The following is a 17,792-nucleotide window of genomic DNA, read 5'->3' on the forward strand; positions in this document are numbered from 1 at the left end:
CCAAAAATGTTAACCTGATTTAAGAATTGAAATATGCATTTCTCAAATGAAGATCACACAAATATCCAACAATCAGTGAGGTTTACTCTAGTAAAAAACCAATTACCAAATGGTAAATAAAATACATAAATAAATGCCAAATTATTGTAAGGATGTGGAAACACCAGAGCCTATGCACGCTGTTGATGGAATGTAAATTAGCCCAGATAGCATGCAAAGATACAGTATTTTGAAGTACAGAAGTTCCTCAAAAACATTAAAACTAACAACTGCCATATGATCTAGCAAAGTCTATTGGGTATGTGTCCAAGGAAAATCAGATCAATATGTTGTAGAAACATTTGATTCCCATGTTTACCACAATACTATCCACAATATCCCAGAAATAGAACCAACCTAGGTGTCCACTAACCAGCAGTTAAAAAAACAATGTGGTACAGGTGAACAAAGAAACAGTATTCAAACTATCAAAAAAAGAACAAAATATCATCATCTGTGACAACATAGATGGAACTGGAGATAATTATGCTAAGTGAAAAAAGGCCAAGCAAAGAAAGAAAAAATACCATGATCTCACTTGTACATGGGATTTTAGAAAGCTGGCCCCGTGGAAGTTGACAGTAGAATAATGGTTGCATATGGCTGGAGAGTGATGGAGCTAGAGGGGAAAAGACTGAGTCGTGAGTGTGAAGTTACCTAGAAAGGAGCAAGGAGCACATGGAAATGACTCTAGTTAACTACACTACATCTTAACAAAATAGAGGAAATGATTTCACAAGTTTTCATCATAAAGAAATGCTAAATGTCTCAATACATAGATGTGTTTAATACTATGTAAACATTAGACAGTGTGTGTGTGTGTGTGTGTGTAAACATTACATGATACTCTGTAACCATATGTAACTCTTATGTGTTTATCGGATAAAAATAAAGCTTATAAAGAGATAAAAATATGAAAATAAATCTGATGGTGAAAAAATAAGTTCTTGATCCATCACTCATGAATGGAAGAACAACATGGCATCTATATAACAGATTTCTTAAAATTATTTTTCACTTATACGTATGTTTATGTGTTTATATGAGCCTATACCCATGACTGTAAGAACAGAAGAAGGCACTGGGCTCCTTCGAGCTAGAGTTACAGGTATTTGTGAGCCTTCTCATGTAGGAGCTGGGAAGCAGATGCAGGCCCTCTGCAATACCAGTACACACTCATTCCGAACCATGGTGCTGTCTCTCCAGCCCCCTCAGTATATATTTTTAAAAGACGTGCTGATAAATTTATAGTGTGTGGAAAGCTTTAAAAGATGTCAATACCAGGAAAATGAAAATTAAAGCTAAACGGAGATTCCATCCAATTCCACTAAGAAAACAACAGGAAAATGGCCACAATTGGAAATAATCATATTACATGAATTAAGCCCTTCTCAGGAAGATAAGATCATTCTTCCCTCATTTATGGTTCTCAGATTGTATATAGATATATAAAATTGTATATATGTACATGAAGGTAGAAGTAAAACCAGCCAGGGAAATAATAGGGCTGAATGGGAGGAGAAGGGTGAGAAAAGGGGGAATTAAAAGATATGAAGGAACATGCATAATATTCAATATATACTTTGTAAAAAGTTAAAAATAACAAGTAAATGTAATTTTAAAAATGATGGCCAGGGGTTGGAGAGATGGCTGCTTGTCCAGAGGTCCTGAATTCAATTCTCAGCAACCACATGGTGATTCACTATCATCTTATTCACAACAGCCAGGTAAATAGCAGCAGACTAGATATTCATCGACAAAAGAATGGATAAAGAATTTATGATATAAGTACACAGTGGGATTCTGTTCAGCCATAATGAAAGTGTATGGAACTGAAGAGAACTGTTCAGTGAAATCAAACTATCACTAGTTTCATTTCTGTTGCTGTAATGAAATACCCCAAATAAGAGCAATTTGGAGGAGAAGGGGTCCATTTAGCTTATAATACCAGGTTATAGTCCATTATTGTAGAGAAGTCAAGGCAGGAATTTAAAGTAAAACCTCCATAGTCAAAAACAGAAAGAACAAATACATGGATCCTTTCTTGTTGTCAGCTAGTTTTTTCTTCTCACACTGTTCAGAACCCATTACTAGGGAGTGGTGCCACCCAAAGTGGCCTTCATCTTCATTCATCAATTAACAATCAATATAATTATGAAAGGTCAGTCTGAGTTAGATAAATCTTCCTAGGTAATTCTAGGTTGTGTCAAATTAACAGTTAAAAGAACCAGCAGAGACAAGGTTCACATTTTATTTCATATGCAAAACACACACACACAAATATAAATAAATTTATGTCACACAAAAGCATATTTGATTGCAAAGAAATCAAGGGGTTTAAAAGAATAGCAAATAAGAACACATACATATAATCATAATTAAAATCATTATTGTATTTGCTACATAAAAATATAACTGAAAAGAAAAAAGGCAAAATGCTAAGTAAAAGAAGCTAGCTAGATACAAAATGTCACATATTATATGAGTCTACCTATACCTACCCCAGTATAAGTAAATGCCTAGTGATTGATTGAAGTAGTTTAGTATGGTTAACTTTGGTTAATTGGTGTTAGAACATATCAGGTAACTGTTAAAGGATGCATTTGCTTGAGGGGTGCTAAAATAATCTAATATTGACAATTGAACAATTCTGTGAATACAGTTATGATCAAGTCATTATATTCTTTAGTTTTGGATAAGAAGAACTGGAAGTTTCTCAGCAGACTGTGACATAAGTTGGTGGTGGTGGACTCCTGAGTGCAATTTTATTGTAATTCTTCAAAACTGCATTTATATTACTATTATTAGTGGGTAAAATATCAGTCTTATTAAAAAATATCTTTAGAATCCTGACTGATCTGGCTTCTGACTCTATCACTTAACAATTATGAGTTCTTGGGCACATTACTCAACCTAAGCCTGCCAGTTACTTAGCTGTAAGCAGAGATGGTAATAATAGTAACTTCCTCATAGCCTCTTACTACCGCATGCCTGGTACATTTTCAGTGCTATTATTAGCTAACATTCCCTTTAAGCAGTTGAGCCACTTGCATTATAATGTCTATAATAATATCTACTCTTTTAAAAATACATTTTCTCTTTTAAACTTATTTATGATGGTGATGGTGGTTGTTGTGGTATGTGTGTGTGTGTGTGCATATGTGTGTACATGTCCCATTTTATGTTTGTACACATGTGCATTTGTGTTTGTACATGTGTGCAATTGTGTGTGCGTGTGCATCTGGTTGTATGTGCATATATACTTGTAGAAATCAGAGATAGGCATCAGATGCTTTCCTGAGTGACTTTCTTACCTTATCATTCAATCTGAGATTCCCTGTTCTGATGGATTAGCTAGCCAGTGAGCTCCAGGCTCTGCCTGTTTCTTCTCTCCCAGTGCTGCCATAGACAGGCGTCTCCATGCCTGGTCTGGTTTTGTCTACATGAGTGCTAGAGATCCTGACACAGGTATTTATATTTATGTGGGAAACATTTGACCCACAAAGCCACCTTCTCAGCTCTGTAAAGACTTACTCTTATGGGAGATATCATTCAATTTTTTTTTTTTACAAACTCAAAACCATTTGTACTGGAGCAAATAATCTGTGTCCTAGAGATCACAGCAAGTGTTAGGTTCCCTGCCTGTTGTTCACCCATTTGACTTACTGAGACTTATATCAGTCAGCCCATCAGAAGCTGCACAGTTTGGAGGGAATGTTAATTAAACAAAGAAGAAGAAAATATTAAGGACCAGTGAAACAGCAACTGGGGAAAACTGGCTAAAAACAACATGTCAGAGCACAGGACAACATCCAGATCTCTCACCCTGCACAAAAAGAAATTTAAAAAAGTGATCAAAGACTTCAGTGTAAGACCAGACACTTTGAAACTGCTAGGAGGAAACACTGAAATATAGGCACACACTTTCTTAGAAGAACTCCCATATGCCAGGAAATCAAGCAAGATGTGCCATATGCAACTACAGAGATTTTTTTAAAAGCAAGCAGCCTTCTACACAGCAAAATAAACAAGTGAACAAAGAGAAGGCCTACAGAAAGGGAGAGAAATCTCCTCCAGATTGTCAAGCAAACACATTCTAAAAACTCAAAAGTGCAGTTGCTGCACAACCACCCCGACACTCATACCTTTTTCTTTTTGTCTTTTTTCTTTTCAGATATTAGATGGAGCCTAAGCATAGTTTCCCTGGCACTCCAAATATCCTCACTCTTTCTCTGATGTTCCTGCTATATGTATCGGCTTCTTTACCATATGCTGACCTTCATGCTGGTTTGGCTAAAATGGTAATCTCTCTCTCCTCTCTTCCCTCTCTGTCCTCTCTCCCCTCTGTGTCCTCCCTGCCTTCTCCTCCTCTTTCCTCTCCCCTGTCCCATGTCCCTTCTCCCAAACTCCCTCCTCCCTGTAGCTGGTGAGATTTCCAGCTAGCCTTCCCTGAGATTTTTCTTTTTAATTCTAAGTAGATTTTCTACAAGCTTCAAAAAAAAAACCCATTAAACTTAGCCAAAGAAGAAATAACACAATAAATAAATGGAGAAATTATCTAAGTAAACACTTCCCAAAAGGAGAAGCACAAATCTAAAATTTATGGGGAAAATTCAATATTCAGCCATTGAGGAGATAAAAATTAAAAACTGTATTAGGATTCCCAATTCACCCTGAGTCAGATGGTTCTCATCAAGAAGGCAATAACTAATGCCAGCAGATACCGGGAAAAGAAACTGTGTTATTCTTGGCTTTGGGAATACACTTTAGTCTAGCCACTATACAGCAAAACACTAAAATCAGAACTGTGTATATAACTGAAGACAAGAAAGCAGCTCATGACAGAGATATCTGCACACCCATGGTTATTGAGGCTCAAATTATAATAGCCAAGCAATGGAATCAGCCCCCCTTCTCTGTGTGGGTGTGTATCTTTATATCTATTTCTCTGTATCTATAATGGAGTATTAGTCAACCACAAAAAAGTGAATATTGTTTGCATCAAGTAGATGGAAATAAAGGTCATCATGTTAAAACAAGTTTAATTCAGAAATACAAAAATCACACATTTTTCTCATATTCAGGAACTAGAATTTTTAAAAAAAAAATACCAGGTGGTTTGTGTACTTGAGAGGATGTGGCAGGAGGATTGCCAAGATTTTTATGCCAGTCTGAACTATGGGCTGAGATCTGATCCTAAATCAAAACAAAACAAATATCAACTTGAATATAGTAAACTGAATATCTGTCACCAAGGGGGAAGAGGTAAGTTAAGAGAGTGGATATGAGTAAATCAAGATATGTGAATATGTGGAAATGTCACAGGAAAACTCAATGATATGTGCAATTAATATATATTGATTACATTCTAAGCAGTAATATGAAGTATTAACTCACTAATGCAAAATCATCCCTGATTTTTCCTCCACCCTTCACCCTACTAATTTGCTATTGCATTGCAAAGTCTCCAAGTATCCTTTTGACAAACCCCTTGCAATACATGTCCAGAGCGTTTCACTTGATAATTGTATTTATCTCCCACAAAGAGTGGGACAATCTTTTTCTTGATTGGTACCACTATGCTCATCAGTGTACACACAATCTTGCTTATAGTAGGAGCTCAATAAATTATCTGTTGCGTTAGTGGATGACCAAGCCACGGAACAATGAATTCAGCCTTAGCCTATAGAGCAGGAATAATCTAGAGTTGATCTAGAGACCTTGGGTTCCCAGAAGATGTCCGACTGAGCAAGGCTCCCACTGCAGAACAGCTGAGCTGGGGGAAAGCCAGGACTTTACCTGTGCTGGGTGAGCACGTTGACAGCTGAAGGATGATTTGCACAGTAAGCCAGGTACATCGATTTAAAATGAGGCATGAGGTTTAATAGGCAGCCTCCTACTTTGTGCTGGTTTTCTGGAAACCTGTAAGTAAAACATGTCAAGTATAGAACATAAAGTAGGAAGCAGAAAGTAAAGACATTTGCAGTTGAGACCATAGGATTTGTTTGTTTGTTTGTTTGTTTGTTTAGATAGATAGATAGACTGAAAAAAACTTTATCCTTGAAATACAGTTTTTGATGGCTGATTAAAGTTCTAGCCACCGGGCTGGAGAGATGACTTGATGTTTGAGAGCACTACCTACTCTTCCAGGGAACTTAGGTTCAATTCCCAGCACCTACATGGTGGCTCCCAACTGTCTGTGACTCATGCATATGGTGCACAGACATATGCAGGAAGAACACCAATACAGATTGACTAAATAAATACATTAAAAATTCTAGCCACCAAGTAAAACTTTGATGTATAAATTTTTCTTGACACACTAATGTTCTACCAAGCTCAAGCACAGATATAACTGATTGAGTTCAACAGCATAACATACCTTAGGCAAAAGGTCATTGCATGAAGCTCAGAAAAGAGCCATTCCACAATTTCCATAGATTGATGAAAGTTACGGGTTTTTACAAGATACACTCTCTGGAAAATTAATTTTACACTAGAAAGACACTCCCAGATGATTATTCCAGTGAACTTTGTAATATAATGTTGACTAATTCAGCCATCAGATAGTCATCAAAGCTGTGCTGTGGGGGTGGTTGAAGAGATGGCTCAGTAGTTAAGATCACTGGTTTCTCTTTCAGGGGACCTGGGTTCAATTCTCAACACCCTCACATATCGGTGGTTCACAATTGCCTGTAACTAATATCTCAGGGCATCTAGCTCCGTCTCTGATCTCCAAGGGTACTTCATGTGCATGGTGCACACATGCACATATACCGCAGGGAAAACACCCATATACAAAAAAAAGTCGTGGTGTGGTTCACATAGAACATATATTTTTTCCTTCTCCAATCCTGTACGTATTTCTAGTTAGACTATAAGAGACTCAATACCTAGAGTGCTACAAAGAAACACATTGGGTATGGTGGTAAGTATTGGTAATGCCAGAAGCCGGGGGTAGAAATATCTGAATTTCAAGACCCACCTCAGCTACACAATGAGCTTGAGGAATGCCAAGACTGGAGAGATGGAGGTTCAGGATTAGGGGTGGGGGTAGGAGTGGGAAAACTGAGGGGCAGGGATGTAGTTCAGTACAGCCTGCTTAGAAGGCACAAGGCCCAAATCCAAGGAACCAGAAAAAGGGGGGGTTGATGTCATTAAATGAATGATGTAAATGACTTTCTCAAGTAATCTGCAGTACATAAAATAAAAACGTCTTCTCATCATCCAAGCTATTATCATTGGCACTGGAGAGATGGTGGTTGGGCTTTTGCAGAGGATCAGAGCTCAGTTCCCATGGTGACTCATGACCATATAGAACTCCAGCTCCCGGGAATCCAACACCGTCTTCTAGTGCACAATATATACATGAAGGCAAACACTCATACAAATAAAATAAATGTGGTTTAAAATTAAAGTTAGAAACAGTTTGCTAGATGTACAAACTTTAGCACTGAACAGCACCATCGTGAACTTTGTAGGCTCTTTCATCCTCGTGTTTTGACTTTGTTCTGGGACAATGTGTTGAATCCATAGCAAGTACATAAATATAAAGTGCATCTGAGCCTAGCCTAAGCTTACAATTCTAATAAGGTAGAGGAGGAAGCAAGAACATCAAAAGTTGAAGGTCAGCCTCTACTACATAATGAGTTCAAACCCAGTCTGGTCTAGGTGATACACTGTCTCAGAAACCAATTAATCTTTAACTGTAGAAGGAAACAGCAAAGCCACTGCCTTACTTACTTTGAACATTCTTCCAGGGCTTGGCAGAGTGTCTGTTGAAATGTGCATACTTCTTCAAAGTTTCCCAATAAACATGTAAACTCCACAGTACTCAGGCTGATTTTAAAAAAAAAAAAGGACATAATGTTCCAGTTAATAGAATGGAAATTTGTGTCCACTGGAGTCCAGTTAGCTGAGAGCTGGAAATAGGGGAAGTCAAAGTAACTTCTGCAGCTTTAGCGTCTCCCGACTCTATTGTCTCTGGCCCTCTTATTTAGCTTCCATTCTTGGTTCATCTTTTCTAAAATAAGAACAATGATCTTAAAGAACACTGGTGGTAATCAGAGGCATTTAGGTATTTTGTTAAGCCATGAGGAAAATAAAACATGCTTAATATCAAAGTATAAAAATAGACTAAAAATCCAACATGATTAGGAAGAAGTTAAACACCTGTGGTGTGTCTCCTTTATAGAAAATGGAACTGTGATTAAAATATGTGTTCAACAAGTACAGAAGGAAACGGTTAGCAAAATTGGCTTTCTCTGAAATGAAAATCTTCAAATAACAACTACAAAAAATTCTTTATGAAAGAGAATAGAGGGGGGAAAGTAGAACTGAATTTTTATTGCTGTTTGTGGGGTGGCACAGACTCAAACAGAGGCAAACCGAATGACTATGCAGTGTCTCTACATGAGGAATGTTCCCGTTCATTTTTCCCTTACCAAACAGTAAGCGACACTAGGAACAGGAGCCAAAGCTCCTAAGGCGTGGAGCACTCATGCCAACACTTCCCAAGCAGGAGCTTCGGTGACTCTGTGAGTGCCGCTGCTGTCTACATTTTACAGGTGAGAAAACAGGCACAGAGACTCTTAAGCACTTTGGGGAAAAAATCTGTCTGGAGAGTCACTTAAGAGGTAGGTGTGCCTCACATTCTCTCTCCTTCAGAATATATAATCCGGGAAGGAGGCTAGTGAGAGGGCACAGAGGTTAAGAGCACTTGCTGCTCTTGCACAGGGCCCAAGTTCAGTCCCCAGCAGCCACAATGGAGCTGCTTACAGTAACTGCCTGTAATTCCAGCTCCAGGCATCTGACACCCTCTTCTGACCCTTCTCCAGCACCCGTGCCCACATGGCCAGCATCATACAGACAAAGACACATACACCTGTTTTAGGAATATATATATAATATTTGTGAGGGTCTCTTACATAAGTACTGTAATCCCTGCACTTGAAAGACAGATTTAAGAGGGTCAAGGGTCTCGGCTTGAAGCTAGCCCTAAGCTACATGAGACACACTGTCTCAAAACAAATTTTAAAGGCACATACATCTCATAGTTAATTCTCAGGGGAATATTTGCAAAGGAGTTCTGCTGACTAATTTAAAAGGGAAGATCCCAGGAAACATTCCCAGTAACCCTCAGAACATGAAATGTTCCCAGTTCCTCTGCTGTTCTGCCCTCTTGAACTACAAACTGGAAACTCCTATCTCTTGTTGTCTGAGGGGACTCTGGCAGTCAGCCAGTTTTCTCTGGGTACTGCTTCGTCACAGCCATAGCAAACAGGGTCCCTGAACTTTTTGCAGCCTGCCTGGGGACATTTCTAGCTTCTTCTCCATCAGACAACAAATAGTCTGGCTTGCTCGAATAACTGTATGGTGAGAGGAAAGACTCTGACTCTGACTCTGGTATGAAGATGAGAATGAGTCTGACTTCACTGTCACAGCTCCTAGCCCTCATCAGGATTGTGTGTCAGCCCCTTCCTCATTTGAAATCTGACCATCTCCCCTCCAGGATGAGCACTTCTCTTTTGTATGTTACAGCCAGAAAACCGAAGGTACATTTCAAATAGTGAGTTGTGGGCGGGAGACATGGAGAGCCAGTCTAGTCACTTGTTGGCTGTGTGACAAGCAAAGCGATGAGCCTGTCCAGACTTCAGTCTCTTATCTTCTCAATGGAGACAGCCAATTCTCCCAGGAAACTAGAAAGGGCGACGTGCTGTATTCCTGTATCACTCTGAGACCTCTGATTAACATAACACTTCACATTTCACATAATAAGACCAAATGCAGGAATCTAAAACCCTTCCATGTGAAGAATGCTTCCCACGGTACCATGAGAGCAGTTGAATCAAGATTCAGCATGATGTTTGCCTACCCAACATAATTTGAGGAGAGAAAACAAGGGGGAGAAAAACAGTTAGCGACATTAAACTCATTTAAGCCTAAAGTTCCTAGTTTAAACAAACTTCCCTAAAAGTCAGCTTTTCCTGAAGAAAGAGGGGAGGATTTTGTCTTCCACTGTGTGAACTAAAGTTTCTATTTCACTTACAGACCATGGTCACCAGTGAAATTTAATAATTAAAGTAACAAATAAGGATAGTCATTATTTGTTATATATGCTACCCCTAAAGCATAAAAAAATGGTCAATATTTTTAAAATACTTTAATTGAAATATAATTCCATCATTTCCCCTTTCCCTTTCCTCCCTCTAGCTTGCCCGCCTCATCACTCCCTCTGAAACTGATGGTCTCTCTCTCTCTCTCTCTCTCTCTCTTTTAGTGTTAACATGTTTTTTTTTTCACGAAAACTCAGTCTCCACGCATACTAGAAAATCATTTCAAGTTTAGTGCACATTGTACATTTTGCTTTCAGGAATGCTTTTCCATCTCATTATCATTCGCATGTGCCTGAATGAGATGCTGGCTTGAATTGCTCTTCTAAACATTTGCAAAATGCCATACTCTTTCCACTCTGGGAGCATGGGAAAGAGGGCCAGCCTGGCAAGCAAAGGTCAGAGCGAGCATGAGAATTCCCAGTTCATGTGCTTTCAGAATAAAAGCACCAAGGAGTCCTTCTTTCTTTATGGTACAACGAGGCCCAGCACTTTAAAATGCACAGGAATGTGGAGAGGAGAATCTCATACACCTGCACATGCATGTATATAGCAGTGCTAATGAAAGGACCCTTTGTGTAATATTGCAGTCCTGTTCATAACAGCTGAGCAATGGAACCAACCCAGGTGTCTGTTTCTAAAGGAATGCACAGGGGAAATTTACTATGTACAAGAAAAATTGTTTAGCTATAAAGAAGAATGAAGCTATGTCATTTGTAAGAAATGAATATAGTTGGAAAAAAATAATATTAAACAAAGTAAGCCAGCCTCAGGAAGGCAAATATTAGGTATTCCTTCTGATTTGTTTCATATAGATACAAAAAATTGTGTGTGTGTGTGTGTGTGTGTGTGTGTGTGTGTGTGTGTAATGAAAATACATGAAAACTATGTAGGAGAATAAAAGTAACAAGGACAAGAAAGAAGGATAAGGGGGTGGGAAAATATGCTTAATACATAAAATATGTACTTGTATAAAATTTTTTAACTAAAATATTTTTAAAATAAATACTACAGAAACAGAGAGTACAAGAGTGGTTGCCAAGGCCCCGGAAGATGAGGATGGCAGGTTGGAGAAAAGGACAGTTCAGAGGAACAGGGACACAGCTGGATGTAAATTATAACAGCTAAATATTCTACAGCACAGTAGGGGTTTTAATGGTGCCAAAAAGTTATTATATATTTCAAAATAGATTATAGCTATGACAGTCACCCTGATCTGATCATTATACATTGCAGAGGTGTATTAAAATATCTTACTCCATTCTATGAACAGGTACAATTTTTCAGTCCCAAGTGTTGAAGATGTTTTAATATTACATAGAAAAGAGGCAAAAGAAAAAAAATATCCAATATACAAATTGTTACAGGCAGAATCTCAGATTAGCTATTCCCTCTTCAGAAAGCAAGCCAAGCTCTCCAAAAGCAACATCTTGCATAATTGCTGTTGCCCTGACTAAATTCTTGGCAACCTGTGATCTGTGGAAATTATTTTAAAAGGCAAAATCAATTATTCAGTGACATAGAAGCAATGCTTCCAAGTGCTGACATTAGATTCTTTCACTTTATTTCACTAAGGGTTTAGAAAGTCTTACTTGTTATTAGACTGCAAGGGTCTTAGGTAAGTAACAAGCAGAGACTGAAGTTCTTTGGCATATTCTCTTTCAGTGTCCAAGATGTTCTGTAACACCTGTGGAGAAACAAGAATTAAGGTCCTTCACCATCAAGCAAGTCCAAAGTCAAACGGAGATTTAGCTTTTTAAGTCAAATTCCTAGAAAAAGGTGTCCCAATTTACTTAGGCTGGTGCTAAATGTAAGAAACACAAGAATACAAATGCACTTTATTTCACACTAGAAAAATATTTTAACAATTGTCTAACAGCTAGCTATATCACACAGTTCACATGAACACAAGTATCATGAATTACCTCTACTGGAAAAGCCTCGCCAGTTACATGATATTGGCCACATTTATGCTTTAAATAATTTTATCAGAAAAAATAAAGTTCTCAATGTTCTCATTTTATGAATAATAAAATTATAAAATATAGAGATTCAAGAATAGGAGAATTCAAGGATAATTATAACACAAAAGATCAAAGATTTGGTTTGTGTATTGCTTCTAATAAGACAGATTCTTACCATATATATAGTACATTCTGAAGCAGTGTTCAAACTAATCTTTCAATAAAAACAAAGTCTTCTCATATGAACACTTCAAATTTAAAAAAGGAGATAGTATTGAGAGAATTTTAATGAGAAGAACAATTAAATAATTATCTGATATTAATAACACAAAATTCTTTTTTGTTCTTTAAGACAAATTCTCACCTTAGTCCATAGTGGCCTAGAATTCATTATGTGGCTCAAACAGGCCTCAAATTAACCATAAACCACATGTCTCTGACTCTATAGTACTGAAATTACATTATCAGTGTAACCCACCACACCTAGCTAATGATAAAATTTATAGGCTCAACAATCAGTGTATGACTCCACAAGTTGTCCTCCTCCACTAGTTCTAAGGCCATGTCCCATTTCTCAGCCTGTTCTGAAAGCAGGAATAACTTTCATTTAGAGCAGTTAAACATGACCAAGTTAATATTTTGCTATATATTTTTCACATCTTCTAATTCACTGAACAAGTCTTCCCTATGCTAATGGTAATGCTGCTTACAGGTAAGGAGCTTCCTTTATATCTGAAGATGGAGACATTAAGTAGGACCCTACAAGACAGAGAGAAACATATATGGCTAGGAGAAGCATGTTAGTCAACCAAAATGGCAGAAACACACAGCTGATACTGTGTGTCCATGGCTTCCATATTAGATGGGTTCTTTAGGGCTTCAACTTCTACAGGATTCAGCTAATTTCAGATTGAAAATATTTTTAAAATGTCATCTGAATTGAATATGTATGAATCCCCCCCTTCGTCATTATTCCTTAACTAATATGGTATAACTCAAGCCTCTAATCCCAGCTACCCTTGGGCTTGATGCAAGAGGACTGCAAGTTCAAACCAGGGCAAATTAGTCAGATCAAGTCTCAAGATAAATAGTGGGGGGTGGAGCTGAAGGTGTAGTTCAGAGGTAGAGCACTTGCTCTAGCATGTGTGTGGCCCTGGGTTCAGTCTGCAGAATCACAAGTAATTCTTAATATTGTACCAATTATTCATATGGTACACACAAAGGCAGGCAGCCTAGAGATTATCTGAACTCTAGAGAGGAGGTAAAAAGGTCATGTGCAAATGCTAGACCATTTTATAGAGGAGAGTTGATGGGACTGGAGAGATGGCTCAGTGGTTAAGAGCACCAGCTGCTTTTCCAAAGGTACCGGAGTTGAATTCCCAGCAACCACATGGTAGCTCACAACCATCAGGAATGGGATTTAATGCCTTCTTCTGGCATGGCATGTAGGTGTGCATGCATTCAGAGTACTCATACACAAAATACATGAAGAAATCTTTCTTTAAACAGATACTTGAATATCTGTATTCGAGGAGATCCTAGAGCCAATCCTTGCGGATATCAAAGAGTGACAATACTCACAAGACAAAGCATGATGATGATGGAGTGGCTGAAGTGGCTGAAGTAAGGAGGGGCCCAAGGAGCCACTGGCTTTCTGGTGAACAACTGACCTGGGGGATGGTGGTCCCAACTGTGCTAGTGGCTGACAGGCTGCTTCAGTTTTAAGGCATAACCTACCTCATCTCAGATTGTGACATTTCAGGGACCATTGTGAAGCAGCTGTGAGATGCTGCACAGGTAGGTACTGGCAAGTTTTATTGGACCAGTTTAAGAGGTTAAACACATCTCTCCCAATAATAGCATCTATTGACATTTCAGATCAGAAGTCATTGTTGGGAGAGGAACGCCCTATGTCTTGTGGGAAGTTAAGTAGCATCCCTGACATCTAGCCATTAGAGACCATCCCACACCACAATTATGACTATCAAAAAAGTGTGCTCAGAAGGGTAATGTCACCTTAGTTGGGAATCAGTGACTTAGAAGGCCATGGGGTGGTTACCAAGGCTAAGGGTTTGCTAAGCATACAGGCATATAATTATTATCCCAACATTGAGTGAGGGAGCTGGGGCAGAAAGATTGTTTGAGGCCAATTTACATGATAAGTTTAAAACCAGTCTGGGCTTATAATGAGGAGAGAGAGGGGAGGGAGGGAAGGAGGGAGGGAAGGAGGGAGGGAGGGGGGAAGAGACAGAGGGAGGGAGGAAGAGGGAGAGAGAGGGGGATGGAGGAGGGAGAGAGGGAAAGAGAGGGGGAGGGAGGAGGGAGGGGGAAGTAGAGGGAGGGAAGGAAGGGGCAGAAGGAGAGGGAAGGAGGGAGAGAGAGGGAACAGGAGGAGGAGAGAGAGAGGGAGAGGGAGAGGGAGAGGGAGAGGGAGAGGGAGAGGGAGAGAGAAAATCAGAAAACAGTAAAGGGTTAAATAGTAGGCTCTACTGACCGCCACTCTTGTCTATTTTCAGTTCCCATATTGCTCAGAAACTATTCTTTACAAATGTAAATTCAGAGGTCTGAAAGTACCAAGGCTCTCTGAAATTAGTTCAATGGTGAAAGAGAAATGTTACTGCCTCCAAAAACATCCAGTTATACTGAAGGCCACTAAAAACTGCTTTGAGATGAATGAAAAGCAGACACAGCATGCAAAGGCTAGCTTTGGAGGACAGTTGGCAGTGTGCTGTCCTAGTATGCACAAGGTCCTGAGCTGGGTCCCCAGCACCACAGAAACTGGGTATGGTGGCTCAGGATTATAATCCCAGTACTCTCAGGAAGTGGAGGCACGAGGATCAGGAGTTTAAGATCATCCTCATCTACATAGGAAGTTCAAGGCCCACCCGAGACATGAGGCCTTCTCTTTAATAAAGCAAAAACTTATTGGTTTCAATTAAAGTGGTGCTTCAAGAAAGTAATTACACATGAAAATGCCAATATTAAGAAAAAAATTAAATTTTAAAACAGACATGCTTATGGGAAGCACTTATTGGACTGACTCAATGGGTTAAAAAAAAAGAGGGAGACATAGAGGTAGTGAATACAGTCAAAATTTGTTATATGCATGAAGGAAATTCATAAAAGAATAAATATATATTTTTAAAGGAGAGATAATTTTTAATTTTCCTTCTAGGATCCAAAGGGCAGGAAAGTCATTCTTTCCTTCATAACATATATTATCCAGAGCAAGTGAAAACGTAAGTTGGGATCTGTGAGGAGTGAGATTATAGATAACAGCTATCACAGAGAGTAGGGAGACAAGCGGGTGCTGAGAATTACAGCTCCTTAGCAAGAGGAATGGAGGACTGAGCTTATTCCATGCCTCACATCTCAGAGAGAAACATGGAGGACTGAACAGGTAGTGCTTCTATTCCCCACGTTGTACCCATTCTTATATCTTAGTTTATGGCATGATATCTCCAACATGGGACTTTTCTTCCTGATTAATCTTCTTAGGAAACAACCTCAGAGACACACACCGAGATCTATCTCCTAGGTGATTCTAAATCAAATCTAGTCATGCTAATGGTTCTGAAGGTTATCCATCACATTTTGTCTCAAAACAGAAGAAGAAGAAGAAGAAAAAGAAGAAGAAGAAGAGGAGGAGGAGGAGGAGGAGGAGGAGGAGGAGGAGGAGGAAGAGGAGGAAGAGGAGGAAGAGGAGGAAGAGGAGGAGGAAGAGAAGGGGGAGAGGGAAGGGGAGGGAGAGGGAGGGGAGGAGGAAGAGGAGGAGGGGGAGGAGGAGGAGGGGGGAGGAGGGGGAGGAGGGGGAGGAGGGGGAGGGGGAGGAGGAGGAGGAGGAGGGGGAGGAGGAGGAGGAGGAGGAAGAGGAGGAGACAGAGACAGAAGAGATGACTCAGTGGGTTAGAGTACGCACTGCTTAAGCATGAGAATTTGATCAGATGCTGACACCCACATAAAAAGCCAGGCATGGCCACTTGCTAATGCCAGCACTGTGTGGGGGTGGAGACAGGAGGCTTGCTGGCCAGCAGCCTAGCACCAGGTTCATTAAGAAACCCTGGCTCAAAGGAATGGATGACAGCAATAGAACAGAACATATGACATCCTTTTCTGATCACTGTATATTCGCTGTATGCATGTGTGTGTGCACACACATACACGTGCCAAACAGATATGAAGAAGAGAAATGTGATCATATAAAATACTCTATTAAAACTACAAGAAGCAGAATAAAATAGAAAAAATAGAACAAAGAACAAGGGCAACAATTACTAATGGTAACAACGGTACCAGCTAGATGGCTCAGCCAGTTAAGGTGCTTGCCACCAAGCCTTATGACCTGAGCTGGATCCTGGGACCCACAAGGTAGAAAAAAAGAACCAACTCTTGCAAGTTGTCCTCTGACCTCCATTTGTGCACTGTGTTGCATGTGTGCACTCACATACATACACACAATAAGTAAATAAGTAAGTAAATAAAATGTAATAAAAACCTAATTGAGGGTGGTGAAGGAACAGTTTCCTCACTAAATGCTACTAGAAAAAATTAGCTAGACATGCAGAAGAATGAAAACAAGCCCTTAAGTTCATTTCCGTCTTAAAAGATAAGGTGGTGAGGCAGAAAGTGGGACATGGTAGCACCACACACCATTAATGATCCCAGTGACCAGGATGCAGGGCTCTGGGAATTCTGTGAACTGAGTTTCAGGCCAACTACATAGTGAGACCCTGTCTTAATTAACTAATTAGAGCCAAAGAGTAAGGCCTCCAACACTGACATTTTTCTTTCCACACATGTACATGCACACACACACAGAAGTACACACATGAACATATACATAGAAAAATAATGAACAGAATAAAGAGATAACCTACAAAATAAGAGAAAAATCTTTCAAACTATTATCTACTAAGAAGTTCACATCTAAAATATATAAAGAATTCAAAGAACTCAAAGGCAAAAGAACACTCCATACTTTTAAAATGAGAAAAAAAACCCAAAAATCTAAATATACATTTTTTCAAAATAAAACATGTGTAAGTCACCAGTATGTATATAATAATGCTCAACACCATCTATCATGAAACACAAATTAAAGAGTTCTCACCTCATCCCTGTTAGGTTGGTAATTGCTGAAAATACAAAATATTGTTCTGGGGAATGTAGGTCAGTGGTAGAGCCCATTTGCTTGGCATGCTTGAGGTTCTGTGTTTGAGGCCCAACCCCATAAAATATTAAAAACATTATTGTAGAAGAAGGGGAACCTTTGCACACTACTAAATAAATACAAATACAGTCATTTTGTAAAAATATGTGTTCAATAAAGAAAACAATGAAAATAAAGTCAGGTGTGGTGATGCACACCAGAATTTGGGGAGTGGTTATTGGCAAGAAGATTCAGGGTTCTAGACCAAATCAGGCTGTGTGAGACTTTGTCTCAAAACAAAGCAAAAACAAATGGAAACAACAACAACAAGCCAACAAGATGGCTCAGCGGGGAAAGGTGCTTGCCACGTGACCCTGGAAACTTAGAACCCATGGAGACATGGAAGGAGAAAACAGACTCCAACTTCCACAAAGTTGTCCTCTTATCTCTACACACACCATGCCATACATGCTTCTGTCCGACACACACACACACACACACACACACACACACACACACACACACACA

The 17,792-nt window shown here is 39.2% G+C and overlaps 1 protein-coding gene across 4 annotated transcripts in view; it reads right to left on the bottom strand.

Moving 5' to 3' along the window:
• Window positions 1-17,792, bottom strand: part of Arhgef6 (Rac/Cdc42 guanine nucleotide exchange factor 6) — a 112,028-nt gene that overhangs the window by 38,939 nt on the left and 55,297 nt on the right. For all 4 annotated transcript variants that reach the window (XM_028776911.1, XM_028776910.1, XM_028776913.1 and 1 more), the window contains 3 exons: window positions 11,744-11,838; window positions 7,783-7,878; window positions 5,839-5,961 (listed from right to left, as the gene is read on the bottom strand). In XM_028776911.1, the coding sequence (XP_028632744.1) occupies window positions 5,839-5,961; window positions 7,783-7,878; window positions 11,744-11,838 (314 nt within the window). The remainder of the gene's footprint in view (window positions 1-5,838; window positions 5,962-7,782; window positions 7,879-11,743; window positions 11,839-17,792) is intronic.

The sequence above is a fragment of the Grammomys surdaster genome, unplaced genomic scaffold (genome assembly GCF_004785775.1).
Source record: "Grammomys surdaster isolate TR1022 unplaced genomic scaffold, NIH_TR_1.0 274, whole genome shotgun sequence".
In the NCBI taxonomy this organism is placed as follows: Eukaryota; Metazoa; Chordata; class Mammalia; order Rodentia; family Muridae; genus Grammomys; species Grammomys surdaster.